At 47.2% G+C, this 16,128-nt stretch overlaps 1 protein-coding gene across 1 annotated transcript in view; it reads left to right on the top strand.

Moving 5' to 3' along the window:
- ano11 (anoctamin 11) overlaps positions 1-16,128 on the top strand; it is a 60,224-nt gene that overhangs the window by 39,099 nt on the left and 4,997 nt on the right. The window contains exons 15-20 of the mRNA XM_078239755.1: positions 3,150-3,261; positions 6,119-6,173; positions 7,297-7,394; positions 8,624-8,760; positions 11,638-11,843; positions 12,887-13,029. Coding sequence (XP_078095881.1) covers positions 3,150-3,261; positions 6,119-6,173; positions 7,297-7,394; positions 8,624-8,760; positions 11,638-11,843; positions 12,887-13,029 — 751 coding nt within the window. The remainder of the gene's footprint in view (positions 1-3,149; positions 3,262-6,118; positions 6,174-7,296; positions 7,395-8,623; positions 8,761-11,637; positions 11,844-12,886; positions 13,030-16,128) is intronic.

Below are 16,128 nucleotides of genomic sequence, written 5' to 3' on the forward strand. Positions count from 1 at the left end.
TTGTCATTATCCTCACCCCCTCCACCACTAGAACATAGAACATAGAACAGTACAGCACAGAACAGGCCCTTCGGCCCACGATGTTGTGCCGAGCTTTATCTGAAACCAAGATCAAGCTATCCCACTCCCTATCATCCTGGTGTGCTCCATGTGCCTATCCAATAACCGCTTAAATGTTCCTAAAGTGTCTGACTCCACTATCGCTGCAGGCAGTCCATTCCACACCCCAACCACTCTCTGCGTAAAGAACCTACCTCTGATATCCTTCCTATATCTCCCACCACGAACCCTATAGTTATGCCCCCTTGTAATAGCTCCATCCACCCGAGGAAATAGTCTTTGAACGTTCACTCTATCTATCCTCTTCATCATTTTATAAACCTCTATTAAGTCTCCCCTCAGCCTCCTCCGCTCCAGAGAGAACAGCCCTAGCTCCCTCAACCTTTCCTCATAAGACCTACCCTCCAAACCAGGCAGCATCCTGGTAAATCTCCTCTGCACTCTTTCCAGCACTTCCACATCCTTTTTTTATAGTGAGGTGACCAGAACTGCACACAATATTCCAAATGTGGTCTCACCAAGGTCCTGTACAGTTGCAGCATAACCCCACGGCTCTTAAACTCCAACCCCCTGTTAATAAAAGCCAACACACTATAGGCCTTCTTCACAGCTCTATCCACTTGAGTGGCAACCTTTAGAGATCTGTGGATATGGACCCCAAGATCTCTCTGTTCCTCCACAGTCTTCAGGACCCTACCTTTGACCCTGTAATCCAAATTTAAATTAGTCCTACCAAAATGAATCACCTCACATTTATCAGGGTTAAACTCCATTTGCCATTTTTCAGCCCAGCTTTGCATCCTATCTATGTCTCTTTGCAGCCTACAACAGCCCTCCACCTCATCCACTACTCCACCAATCTTGGTGTCATCAGCAAATTTACTGATCCACCCTTCAGCCCCCTCCTCTAAGTCATTAATAAAAATCACAAAGAGCAGAGGACCAAGTACTGATCCCTGCGCCACTCCGCTAGCAACCTGCCTCCAATCCGAAAATTTTCCATCGACCACCACCCTCTGTCTTCGATCAGACAGCCAGTTACCTATCCAATCGGCCAACTTTCCCTCTATCCCACACCTCCTCACTTTCATCATAAGCCGACCATGGGGGACCTTATCAAACGCCTTACTAAAATCCATGTATATGACATCAACTGCCCTACCTTCATCAACACACTTAGTTACCTCCTCAAAAAATTCTATCAAATTTGTGAGGCACGACTTGCCCTTCACGAATCCGTGCTGACTATCCCGGATTAATCCGCATCTTTCTAAATGGTCGTAAATCCCATCTCTAAGGACCTTTTCCATCAATTTACCAACCACCGAAGTAAGACTAACCGGTCTATAATTACCAGGGTCATTTCTATTCCCTTTCTTAAACAGAGGAACAACATTCGGCATTCTCCAGTCCTCTGGCACCATCCCCGTGGACAGCGAGGACCCAAAGATCAAAGGCTCTGCAATCTCATCCCTTGCCTCCCAAAGAATCCTAGGATACATTTCATCAGGCCCAGGGGACTTATCGACCTTCAGTTTATTCAAAACTGCCAGGACATCCTCCCTCCGAACATCTATTTCCTCCAGCCTATTAGCCTGTAACACCTTCTCTTCCTCAAAAACATGTCCCCTCTCCTTGGTGAACACTGAAGAAAAGTATTCATTCATCACCTCGCCTATCTCTACTGACTCCATACACAAGTTCCCACTACTGTCCTTGACCGGCCCTAACCTCACCCTGGTCATTCTTTTATTCCTCACATAAGAGTAAAAAGCCTTGGGGTTTTCCTTGATCCGACCCGCCAAGGACTTCTCATGCCCCCTCCTAGCTCTCCTAAGCCCCTTTTTCAGCTCATTCCTTGCTAACTTGTAACCCTCAATCGGGCCATCTGAACCTTGTTTCCTCATCCCTACATAAGCTTCCCTCTTCCTTTTCACAAGACATTCCACCTCTTTCGTGAACCATGGTTCCCTCACTCGGCCATTTCCTCCCTGCCTGACAGGGACATACCTACCAAGGACACCCAGTATTTGTTCCTTGAAAAAGTTCCACTTTTCATTAGTTCCTTTCCCTGACAGTTTCTGTTCCCAACTTATGCCCCCTAATTCTTGCCTAATCGCATCATAATTACCTCTCCCCCAATTGTAAACCTTGCCCTGCCGTACGGCCCTATCCCTCTCCATTGCAATAACAAAAGACATCGAATTGTGGTCACTATCTCCAAAGTGCTCTCCCACAACCAAATCTAACACTTGGCCCGGTTCATTTCCCAGTACCAAATCCAATGTGGCCTCACGTCTTGTCGGCCTATCCACATATTGTGTCAGGAAACCCTCCTGCACACACTGCACAAAAACTGCCCCATCCGAACTATTTGACCTACAAAGGTTCCAATCAATATTTGGAAAGTTAAAGTCCCCCATGACAACTACCCTGTGACCCCCACACATATCCCTAATCTGCTTAGCAATTTCTTCCTCCACATCTCTATTACTATTTGGGGGCCTATAGTAAACTCCTAACAACATGACCGCTCCTTTCCTATTTCTAACCTCAGCCCATATTACCTCAGTGTGCAGATCCCCCTCGAAGTGCCTTTCCGCAGCTGTTAAACTATCCTTGATTAACAATGCCACTCCTCCACCTCTTTTACCAGCTTCCCTACACTTAGTGAAACATCTATACCCCGGAACGTCCAACAACCATTCCTGTCCTTGTTCTACCCACGTCTCCGTGCACTAGTGCACAATGGCAACAGTGTGTACCATCGACACTATAGCTTCTCACCAAGGCTTCTTCGACAGCACCTCCTGGACTTGCAACCTCTATCACTTGGAAGGACGAGGACATGTTCATCATCGCTGGTCCTTCATTGTCACAAAATCCTGGAAACGTCTACCTAACAGCTGTGGGTGTACCTTCATTGCATGATAGTAGCAGTTCAAGAAGGAACATGACTTACCACCACCTTCATGAGGGCAATTAGGGATGGGCAATACTGACCTTACCAGTGATGCCCATAGAAAATAGAAAATGCTCACATGCTCATTTTGGCTACATATTGATGCTTGTTTTTCTGTTTTGTGCAGAGATGCACCGCACACAGTCGCAGTTTGATGACGCTTTCACCTTTAAAGTGTTTGTGTTCCAGTTTGTGAACTTCTATTCCTCTCCGTTCTATGTGGCATTTGTCAAAGGCAGGTGAGTCAAAAATGCAAACAAATAGTTTTGGGTTGAAATAAGAAGGCACTGATTCTTCGAGATAAGCGCTGGCCCTTTTCCAGAACATGCCACTCTATTAAAACTGAAAGTGAGTAATTCCCAGAACAGAAAGACATGGTTAATATAGATTTGGATATACGTATCAGTGTCTGAGGGTCTGGCCTCCAGTGAAAACACCTTTGGGGTGTAATCTTGCATTGATTAATATTTCTGCTCACCCTAAACTCCACATATCCTGTCATTATTTGTCCTTCCTCTATCCTCACTGTATTAATCAATGTTCATCACACTAACACTTACAATGATTCACTATTAACCAGTGCCTGAAAATGATGGGATTCCTTATCTCAGTCAGTTTTTGCTTCCTCCTATAATCTATATGGTTTTAAAACCTAATCACAATTTCTCTCAAACTTCACCTTGGTTTCCCAAGACAAAAAGCACCCAATTTCTCAACCAAGTCTTTGCCATTCTGATTTGACAGCCACCCTTTATAATCGCTTTGGATATCATAGAATCCCTACAGTGCAGAAGGAGGCCATTCGGCCCATCGTGTCCACACCGACAACAGTCCCCCCCCCAGGCCCCATCCCCGCAACCCCACATATTTACCCCGCTAATCCCTCTAATCTACGCATCCCAGGACACTAAGGGGCAATTTAGCATGTCCAATCAACTTAACCCGCACATCTTTGGATATGTGAGATCGCGGGCAGAATTTTTACCCTCCGCATGGCAGCAGGCTTGGAGTTGATCCATCAGAAAAATAGGGTTGTGGAGAGCTGTTGGGATGGCATTCCAATGCACTCTCATTGCAAGGGGAGTGTCCCAGAGGTGGGTCTCCACTGAAGGAGGCGGGAAGCCAATTTCAAATCATTAAGGTCCCATTTGGGGATGGTTTAGTGAAGCTGCTGGCATTTTGCTGGCGGCAGAAATGGAGGCCGCTACTTCAATGGAGTTTGGTCTCCCTGCAATGGGCTGGGGGACCGTCAAAACTCCTTTACCCAAGGAAGGGGTCACTACAGCAAAGGCTGCACTTGAAATCTACTCCCTGCCACTGGGGGGGGGGGGGGGGGGGGGGGGGGTTTCCCTCTGCTCCGAGGGTCCTGTACACTTGGCCCTCTGAATTTATATTTTGTGTTTTTGCCTCAGATGATGCCTCCTGTTAGAGGCACCCTTGAGGCCCCCTACCTGCCTCAGCAGTGCCCACGTCTCCCAGTGGAGCTGCCAAAGCTCTGGAGTTGCTGGCCCTGTAATTAGGCTGTGTAGCTGAAGCCTGCCCCCCGCAGTCCTTAATTGGATCATGATTGTGGAGGTGGCCAATTAGCAGACTACGTCTGGAAATATTTGCTGGAGTTCAGACGAATGAGGGGGGATCTCATAGAGACTTAACAGGGCTAGACAGAGTAGATGCAGGGAGGATGTTCCCAATGGTGGGGGAGTCCAAAACCAGGGGTCACAGTCTGAGGATTCGGGGTAGACCATTTAGGACGGAGAGGAGGAGACATTTCTTCACCCAAGAGTGGTGAGCCTGTGGAATTCATTACCACAGGAAGTGGTTGATGCCAAAACATTGAGTGTATTCAAGAGGCAGCCAAAAAAACCCTTGGGGCGAATGGGATCAAAGGTTATGTGGAGAAAGCAGGATTAGGCTATTGAGTTGGACGATTAGCCAAGATCGTGATGAATGGTGGAGCAGGCTCGAAGGGCCAAATGGCCTCCTCCTGGTCCTATCTTTTATGTTTCTATATAGCTGTCTGGGACTGACTGCCAGCAGTTTAGGGCTTTGGACTTCCATTTGATCCCAATATCGGGGTCTCGAAGCCAGTGGTAAAATCTTGCCCCATTACCTCTGCTTGAATCAATGCAGTAAGAAGTCTAACAACACCAGGTTAAAGTCCAACAGGTTTATTTGGTAGCAAAAGTGGTGTTGTTAGGCTTCTTACTGTGTTTACTCCAGTCCAACGCTGGCATCTCCACATCATGAATCAATGCCGTCAGTTTTCCACTCCAGTTCATCGACTGAAACAGCCCTAATCTATATCAGCAATTATATCCTCTGTCAATGTGGTGCATTTATTGAGAAATAGCACCTCATCTTTCAGCTAAGCACTCTACAGCCTTCTGGACTCAACATTGTGCTCAACAATTTTAGATTGTAACCCATTTTGTTTCCTTTCTTTTTGCTGGTTTTGGCTTTTCTCTTGATTCTCTCTCTCTCCCAATTTATGTCTTCTGGACAGCCGTTGTTCATGATTCTGCCATTAACACCTCCTCCAGTCACAACTTTTTGTTTCTTTACTTGTCCTATAGCCAATCTTTTGACCTTGCACCATGAGCCTGTTTATCGTTTAATCTCTCCCACTTTCTAGCTTGTCTGATTCCTTTTGTTTTGCTCTACTTCCTCCACACTGCTCCCCCCCCTCTTCCCTGCTGCTGTCAGACTTTTAAATGGACTTACTTTGCATTAAGTTGATCTTTCTCTACACCCTAGCTATAACACTACATTCTGCACTCTCTCATTTCCTTCTCTATGAACAGTATGCTTTGTCTGTATAACGCGCAAGAAACAACACTTTTCACTCCATGTTCATACATGTGACAATAATAAATCAAATCAAATCACCTAGTCCCCCAAACCTCTACTTTAAAATCCTCATGTTTAAGTCACTTCATGGGCTCACTCCTTCCTATCCTTGTCACCCTTACTGTTACCTGATTATATCTCTGGGAAGTGCCTTGCGAATCTTTCTACAGTAACGGCGCTATATGAATGGAAGCTGGGACTGAATGTGGAATGTTCCTTTTTAAGAATTTCTTATTTGCTTTTCCTAAGGTTTGTGGGTTACCCGGGACATTATGGAAAGCTGTTTGGGATGAGGAATGAGGATGTAAGTACCAGGCGGTCTGGATAGGACCATTTATTTTCCCCTAATTCCCTCCTCTTCTGAGGAATTGACTGTGTTCCATAGAGAGAGAGGGAAATACTCACACTCCAGGGCCAAACCTTTTAGACTCTTTTCTAGTCCTAAGTGTTCGCTGACAACCTCAGTGCTCCATATACTGGACTGCAGAGACTGCCCTGTTTTTCTTACTGACATATGATCACACCTGATACATTTAAGGGTGGCACGGTGGCACAGTGGTTAGTACCATTGCCCTACAGAGCCAGGGACCCAGGTTCGATTCCGGCCTCGGGTGACTGTCTGTGTGGAGTTTGCATGTTCTCCCCGTGTCTACGTGGGTTTCCTCCGGGTGCTCCAGTTTCACCTCACACTCCAAAGATGTGCAGGTTAGGTTGATTGGCCAAACTAAATTGATTCATGTCAGGGGGACATAGGGTTATGGAGATAGGGCCTGGGTGGGATTGTTGTCAGTGCAGATTCGATGGGCTGAATGGCCTCCTTCTGCACTGTAGTGATTCTATGATTTTGATACCTTTTCTTTTTCAAAGACAATATTTCCTGCACTTTCAGTTTTATTTCAACCTTTATATATTTTTTCCCCCCTCATTTTGTAGATGAGATTAGGTTGAAAGTGTAAGGAAAGCTGGGATAGGCCTGTCTCCCTATAGCACACTCGATCCCTTGTTGTTGAGAGCAACAGGGAGAAACAACGCACTCCGAATGTATCTCAAACAGCCGGGAGGAGATTCTGAAGCAACAAGAACATAACATGGGGAGAGGGGACAGCTTTCACCGGAGCACAGAGTGAGGAGAGTTGTGTCTTTCCCAGAGCACTGAATCCCCAGGGTCATGCATGACCCTCTCTCTTTAAGATACAAGTAATGAAGCTTCCAGATGATGTTGCTTTTTGTTCTAGCTATTTATATATTGAGAATATAATTGTGGAGTTGGCTCATTGTTATTGTACCTGTTTTGGTTGCTCCATACTCCTGCTCCTCGCTGCTCTCTCTCTCTCTCTCTCTGTTCTTCTACCCGTCCTGCTGTAATATTTCATCTGGATAGAGACTGCAGTGTGTGGGAATTGACTTGTCCTCTTTGATTCTGTCAGTGTGGTTCCGGAGGATGTCTGATCGAACTCGCTCAGCAACTTTTCATCATCATGGTGGGGAAACAGATCATCGGCAACATTGAGGAGTTTGTCATTCCGTGAGTACAGATTTCCAGCTCCTTTATCACACCCGACATCAGACCAGGGCGAACTGAGAGGACATTGGGAAATTCTACACCCAGATTACCATCAGCCATTTTGCAGTGTTACGCAATGCAGAAAGAAACACATTAGTCACCGTAACATGGGGGTGAGGTGCTGAGTAGACTGGGAGAAGCTTGAAATTCAGTTGAAACAAAACTGGGATTTTGAAAGATTAGGAGACTGAAGAGTTTAGAGTTTTTTTTAAGTCCTCATGCCTGATGTGCCTGATTTTTTTCTTCTTTTTCACGGGATTGGGTGTCTCTGGCATTAACTATTGCCCATCCTTAATTGCCCTTGAACTGAGAGTCTTGCTTGGCCATTTCAGAGGGCACTTAAGAGCCAACCACATTGCTGTGGCTCTGGAGTCACAGATTAGGGACAGATTAGGTAAGGATGGCAGATTTCCTTCCCTAAAGGAACATCATTAAACCAGATGGGTTTTACAACAAATTGACAATAACTATCACGGTCACCATTACTGAGACTAGCTTTTTATTTATATAGTTCAGATTTATCAATTGAAATGAAGTTCCGCCCAGTGCTGGAATGGGATTCGAAACCATATCCCCAGGTGGTGATATTATCACCACGCCACCATCTCTTATCATGGTGACTGGTGTTCCATGATCTTAGCATGGATATTGGCTTCAAAGGTATGACTGGTGGTTGGGGCTATTTTAAACACAAATAATGAAAAGAATGATCTGTTGTGTTGGTTAGAGAATATTGAAACTGTACTGCTAATATCCAGACAGGTACGGACGTGTTCTGAAGTATTTCTTAGTCTTTAATAAAAAGCATTGCTCAGCCTAGTCATGGAGGCAGCTGATGATCTGCCAATGATGTATGTTAGTCATGGAGGCAATGGACTGTGATGTTCTTGAGATTGATGGCATGGGCCTTTTGTAGCCAATTCAAGCCCACTAGTGATGCAGCATCCAGTAACCCAGCTCACCTTCACATTGTTAGGAGGGCCAGCACAGATGACTCAATTAGAATCAGAGCATCATTTGCACTATACAAAGAGCCATTTGGCCATTGCATCCATGCCGGCTCTCTGCGGAACAATCCAGCCTGTCCCGTTCCTTCGCTCGATCCCCATAGCCCTGCAGTTTTAAGTGCCCATCCATTTTCCTTTTGAAAGCATTGATTATTTCCACTTCTTGTTGCATGCATTTGTCAGGAAACTGAAGGCCTGGAGGCAGAAACACAAACTGGCCATTGTGCGGGGCTCCCAGATCTGTCAGGAGCCCAAGCGATGGGAGGAAGACAATGAACTCATCCCATGTGAGGGGCTGTTTGAGGAGTATCTGGAAATGGGTGAGTGATTAGAACAAGCCTTTTATCTCTGAGTGTACACATCTGAATGGAATTCACAATACAACTATGGGAGTAGAAATAAAATACACACATTCTTTTACCTAATGTATTACAGCTGCAATTTTAGTTTAGTTAGATGTTAAATATTTGGATAAATACCTTTGAAACCACTTAGAAGTGATCTTCAGAGGTGGTGATGCACAGTGAAAACAATTGCCATCCCATACGGGTGATATTCAGTCTCTTCCAGCAATATCCAGTTTCAGTGGTAACCACTGACAGCTAGTGATGTCCAGTGATATCTGTTGGTCGCTAGTTATGTCCAGTAGTGTCCAATGATATTCAACGATATCAAGTTATCAATAATAACCAGTAATTGCAAATGGTGTCATATGACGGGGTTAATAGAATGTCCCAGTCTTAATCAGGAGAATAAATGATTTGGCACAGTCACATTCTAGAATCATAGAATAGAATCCTACAGTGCAGAAGGAGGCCATTCGGCCATCAAGTCTGGACTGACCATAATCCCACCCAGGCCCTATCCCCATAACCCCATGCATTTACCCTAGCTAGTCCCCAATTTAACATGGCCAATCCATCTAACCCGCACATCCTTGGACTGTGAGAGGAAACCGGAGCACCCAGAGGAAACCCACACAGACGTGGGGAGAATGCGCAAACTCCACACAGACTATGACCCAAGCCAGGAATCAAACCAAGGTCCTTGGTGCTGTGAGGCAGCAGTGCTAACCACTGTGCTAACATGCCACCCTCCACTGTGGCACCGTGCCACCCATTCTGTAAAAGATCCAGCAAATTTCTACACTAAACACCATGAGTTGTAATTTGCCACCTATATACACACACCAGTGTCCCATCTAAAGATCTGGACAGAATGAAAGTGGGACTTTCTGAATCATAGAATCCCCACAGAACAGAAGAGGCCATTTGGCCCATCGAGTCTGCACCGACTCTCTGACAGAGCATCTTACCCAGGCCCTCTCCTCCACCCTATCCCCATAACCTCCGTAATGGATCTGAATGATAACAAATCGATTGCCATAATAGCCGGTGGTGACCAATGACAACCAGTGATGTCCAGCAAGTTTTTCCTGGGATCAGATGGTATGCGGTAATGTGCTGTACTATTCCGGATAGCACAGAGTGCAGTACAAGCAAGTCACATGTTCAGGGGTTGAGATGAAATGATCATTCTGGGGGAGAATGGTGTGCAGCTTCTGATCTCAAGTATATTGTGCTACTCCGCAGAACACGCTGTGAAACAGATGATGATATGATTGTCCTGGTGGTAATAGTGGCAGATTGCCTGTGTGTGAATCGGGTGTGGCTAAAATAAAAATGATGCAAAAATTTACTTTACTGTCACTTGCAACACCACTTCTCCCTCAAGGGATGAACATAGAACATAGAACATAGAACAGTACAGCACAGAACAGGCCCTTCGGCCCACGATGTTGTGCCGAGCTTTATCTGAAACCAAGATCAAGCTATCCCACTCCCTATCATCCTGGTGTGCTCCATGTGCCTATCCAATAACCGCTTAAATGTTCCTAAAGTGTCTGACTCCACTATCACTGCAGGCAGTCCATTCCACACCCCAACCACTCTCTGCGTAAAGAACCTACCTCTGATATCCTTCCTATATCTCCCACCACGAACCCTATAGTTATGCCCCCTTGTAATAGCTCCATCCACCCGAGGAAATAGTCTTTGAACGTTCACTCTATCTATCCCCTTCATCATTTTATAAACCTCTATTAAGTCTCCCCTCAGCCTCCTCCGCTCCAGAGAGAACAGCCCTAGCTCCCTCAACCTTTCCTCATAAGACCTACCCTCCAAACCAGGCAGCCTCCTGGTAAATCTCCTCTGCACTCTTTCCAGCGCTTCCACATCCTTCTTATAGTGAGGTGACCAGAACTGCACACAATATTCCAAATGTGGTCTCACCAAGGTCCTGTACAGTTGCAGCATAACCCCACGGCTCTTAAACTCCAACTCCCTGTTAATAAAAGCTAACACACTATAGGCCTTCTTCACAGCTCTATCCACTTGAGTGGCAACCTTTAGAGATCTGTGGATATGGACCCCAAGATCTCTCTGTTCCTCCACAGTCTTCAGAACCCTACCTTTGACCCTGTAATCCACATTGATGATGTGGAGATGCCGGCGTTGGACTGGGGTTGGGCACAGTAAGAAGTCTCACAACACCAGGTTAAAGTCCAACAGGTTTATTTGGAATCATGAGCTTTCAGAGCGCTGTACCTTTGTTAGGTGGTGACGGAGCAGCGCTCTGAAAGCTCGTGATTCCAAAGAAACCTGTTGGACTTTAACCTGGCACTGTGAGACTTCTTACTGTGCCCTCCAAGGGAGATGGTGGTACTCTCACTGGGCTAGCAATCCAGAGACACAGGGTCACACAGAGACACAGAGACCCTGGGGACCTGGGTCCGAATCCCACCACCATCCCACCAGATGGTGCAATTTGAATTCAGCAAAAATCTGCAATTAAAAATTGAACGATTGTCGTAAAAACGCACCTGGTTCACTCACTTCCTTTAGGGAAGGAAATCTGCCATCCTTACCTGGTCTGGCCTACAGGTGACTCCGGATCCATGGCAATTTGATTGACTGCTGGCTGAAATGGCTAAGCAAGCTACTCAGTTCAAGGGGGATTAGAGATGGGCAATAAATGCTGGCCTGGCCAGTGACCCAAAAACCAAATCCTAAATGGGTAGAGTTTTTAAAAAATCCACCTGGAGTGATACACAGAGCGTGTTAGGAAGGTGTAAAGGATGGCAGTCACACATAGAGATTTGAGGCTTCTGACGCTCTACCTGTTCTTCCTCTCGACAGTCCTGCAGTTCGGTTTTATCACTATATTTGTGGCTGCCTTTCCACTGGCTCCTCTTTTTGCTTTGCTCAACAACTGGGTGGAGATTCGCCTGGATGCTCACAAGTTTGTGTGTGAATACCGGAGGCCAGTGGCTGAACGCGCTCAGAACATCGGGGTCTGGTTTAACATCCTTGAAGCATTAGCCCAGCTTTCGGTCATTATTAATGTGAGTAACCAGCCAGTCGGGTATTGGTTAACCCAGTGTGTACCATTGGTTTCCAACTTGCACTCTTTTTCTGCCAATTTCCTTCCTTTCTCTCTTGAAGGAGTGATTGTTGCTGGGGTACAATTCTATGGACCATAGAAACCCTACAGTGCAGAAGGAGGCCATTCGGCCCATCGAGTCTGCACCGACAACAATCCCACCCAGGCCCTATCCCCGCAGTCCCACATATTTACCCCTCTAATCCCTCTAATTTACCCATCCCAGGACACTTAGGGGCAATTTAGCATGGCCAATGCACCCTAACCTGCACATCTTTGGACTGTGGGAGGAAACCGGAGCACCCGGAGGAAACCCACGCAGACACAGGGAGAACGTGCAGACTCCACTCAGATAGTCACATTCCAGGCTGGAATCAAACCCGGGTCCCTGGCGCTGTAAGGCGGCAGTGCTAACCACTGTGCCACCATGCCACCCTAGATGAGATCAGCTAATGAAGCAGAGACCAGGGATCGATCCTCTTGGTCTGTATGACTCGCTGCCTTAACAGGTACGCCATGAGGAGCACAATAAGTGAAACTGGAGACCCAGCAACTTTAACACTAGAGTTTGTCGTGTGATCTTAAATCTGCTTATAACATATATATTTGCAGTTTTGCTAAAAGAGAAAACCCCCTCTGTCAGAGCCCTGGCAGAGCTAGCGAGGTGAAGAATGTTTACGTTACTGTCTGAGTGACAGCATTAGCAATTCAGTGAGTATTGCTGGAATCTGTTTAATATTTATATGCTCACTAATTCCAGTAATGTTAGAAACTGCTTAGCTGAATTAGTCACCGTTGTGTGTTAGGGACCATGATGCTGGAAAAGCTGGCCAACATAAGGCAAAACATTTCAGATATCTGGAAAAGTCTGGTCTTCTAACGTCTGTATAGTCTGCATACCTGGCTTGTGTATGTGCTTGTCTGTGGCACTGTCGGGTGCAGTATGTGACGTTTTCCTCTTCTGCCATTTATTCCTGTCTGAATTCCGTTCCTTTTCTCCTCCAGGCGTTCCTGATTGCTTTCACGTCTGAATTCCTGCCTCGCTTGCTTTACCAGTATGAACACAACGCTAACCTGGATGGATACGTGAACTTCACATTAGCGTACGCGCCCCACAGCTATATAGAGAGCAACCGCACCATGTGCAGGTGAGACTAACCTGGGATACCCAAGTGACCTGTGTCTTGGAGGCCAGGGGCTGGATTGCCCTGAAGCCTCTCTAGGATGGTCAAAGTGGGACTCCTGCCTATTGCCCCAACCCTGGCGAGATGCCCGGCTAGTTTTCTGGATTGGAGATTAGTCCCTCTTTTTTGTGGTGCTGGGTGGCGCAAAGTGTGTGGCCATTCAGGAAGTAAGTGGGGAAGCCAGGGCTGCCTGCAAGCTGTAGGAAACAAACTTGGGTAATGCCACCAAGGGAGATCAGAGGCAAAGTTAAAGAAAGGAAAGGGTATCATCGACTGTGTCAAATGCCATGTTGAGGACAGGGAGAATTAACATCACTCTGTTGTGGTCTTGAAAATATCTTTTGGTGACTGTGGCCTGGTCTTGGTGCGATGGGCAGGGTGGAAGCAGGGAATTGTTGGAGGGCTGGGCGTGAGGTCGGTAAATAAAACAGCAAGACAAGAACAGGAACCAGTGCTGAATCCAAAGGGGGCGGGACAGTGGCATAGTGGTTAGCACTGCTGCTTCACAGTGCCAGGGACCCGGGTTCAATTCCTGGCTTGGGTCACTGTCTGTGTGGATTTTGCATGTTCTCCCCGTGTCTGCGTGGGTTTCCTCCAGGTGCTCCGGTTCCCTCCCACAGTCCAAAGATGTGTGGGTTAGGTGGATTGGCCATGCTAAATTGCCCCTTAGTGACGGAGGGACTAGCTATGGTAAATGCATGGGGTTATGGGGATGGGGCCTGGGTGGGATTGTGATCGGTGCAGACTCGATGGGCTGAATAGCCTCCTTCTGCACTGTAGGATTCTATGATTCTAGAAGTCAAATGTGATCATGGACAGTGATGGGCCCCAGCTCCTTATCTCATTACAGCCTTTGTCTAAACATGGACAAAAGAGCTGAATTCGAGGTGATCTGGGAGCGACTGCCCTTGACATCAGAGAAGCATTTGACAGAGCGTGGTATCAGGGAGCCATAGCAAAAATGAAGTCAATGGGAATTAGGGGGGGTTATCTCTCCACTGGTTGGAGTCATACCTCGCACAAAGGGAGATGGTTGTGATTATTCAAGGTCAATCATCTCACTCCTGAGGACATCGTTCCATGAGTTCCTCAGGGTAGTCCCCTCGGCCCAAATGTCTTCAGCTGCTTCATCAATGACTTTCCTTCCAACATAAAGTCAGAGGTGGGGATGTTCACTGGTGATTGCCCAATGTTCAGCCCATTCGCGACTCCTCAGATACTAAAGCAGTCTGTGTCCATGTGCACAATACCGGGACAAGCTTGGCCTGATAAGTGGCAAATAATATTCAGACACACAAGTGGCAGCCAATGACCACCTCCAACAAGAGAGAATCCAACCATCGCCCCTTGACATCCAGTGGCATCATCACTGAATCTCTCAGTATCAACATCCTGGGAGTTACATTAACCAAAAGCTGAACTGGACCAGCCACTGTGGCTGAAAGAGCAGGTCAGAGACAGGGAATTCTGCAAGGTGTAACTCCCGACTCTCCAAAGTCTGTCCACCATCTACAGTCAGGAGTGTGATGGAATGCACTCCACTTGCAGCTTCAACAACACTCAAGAAGCTTGACACAACCCGGGACAAAACAGCCCACTTGATTGGCACCTCATCCACCACCTTCAACATTCAATCCCTCCACTACTGGTGCACAGTGGCAGCAGTGTACACCATCTATTAGCTACACAGCAGTAACTCACCAAGGCTGTTTTGGCAGCTCATTTCAAAACCCACAATAACTACCACCTAGAAGGACAAGGGCAGCTTACATGGGAACACCTTCAAGTTCCCCTCCAAGTCACTCACCATCCTGACATTGAACTATGTCGCTGTTCCTTCACTGTCGCTGGGTCAAAATCCTGCCACTGCTCCTCCCCCCTCCACCCCCAATAGTACTGTGGGTGTGCCTACACCACATGGACTGCAGCAGTTCAAGAAGGCAGCTCACCACCACCTCCTGAGAGGCAACTGGGGTTGTGGAGACCAGTCGTGATTCTCACCAGATTCCCGCTGTACCTGAGGGTCGGAAAATCCCGGGATCTGGGAGAATCCAGCCTCAAATGGACTCAGCATATTTAAATCCATATTTCTGCCCTTACTATGTGGGAACCCGATGATATCCGAGCATGGTGGGATTTTGTTGAAAATGCTAAACCACTCACCCCCGAATCTGCGGCCCCGCTCCACTCTAACGCAATCAGTGCCGGGCACAACGTGGCTGAAAAACCGCGGTCCATGGGTGGGATTTTCCAGCTGTTTCCACCAGCTGGATTTTCCAGTCTGCTGACAGCATCTGCCCGCTGTGGATTCCCCAGTGGTGGAGGGTGCAAACAACAGGCGGCACGGTGGCACACTGCTGCCTCACAGCGCCAGGGACCTAGGTTCAATTCCCAGCTTGGGTCACTGTCTGTGTGGCGTTTGCACATTCTTCCTGTGTCTGCGTGGGTTTCCTCCGGGTGCAGAAGGAGGCCATTCGGCCCATCAAGTCTACACCGACCACAATCCCAGCCAGGCCCTATCCCCATGACCCGACTTATTTATCTTACTAATCCCCCAGACACTAATGGTCAATTTAGCACGGCCAATAAATCTAACCCACACATCTTTGGACTGCGGGAGGAAACTGGAGCACCCGGAGGAAACCCAGGCAGACACAGGGAGGACGTGCAAACTCCACACAGACAGTGACCCAAGCTGGGAATTGAACCTAGAACCCTGGCGCTGTGAGGCAGCAGTGCTAACCACTGTGCCACTATGCCAATGTGCGGGTTAGGTGGATTGGCTGTACTAAATTGCCCCTTAATATCAGGGGGACTAGCTAGGATAAATACTTGGGGTTATGGGGATAGGGCCTGGGTGGGTTGTTGTCGGTGCAGACCCAATGGGCCGAATGGCCTCCTTCTGCGCTGCAGGGATTCTATGATTCTAACAGGAAACCCTGTTGACAATGGTAGAAACAGAAGATCCCGCTGCTGACCAATGGTGGGCCGTCTCTGTCCCCGCAGCACACGGCATAGGGAGGATGGAAAATCCCACTCCATGTTAACATTCAGGAATAGGTT

The sequence above is a fragment of the Mustelus asterias genome, chromosome 22, assembly GCF_964213995.1.
Source record: "Mustelus asterias chromosome 22, sMusAst1.hap1.1, whole genome shotgun sequence".
NCBI classification, from domain to species: Eukaryota; Metazoa; Chordata; class Chondrichthyes; order Carcharhiniformes; family Triakidae; genus Mustelus; species Mustelus asterias.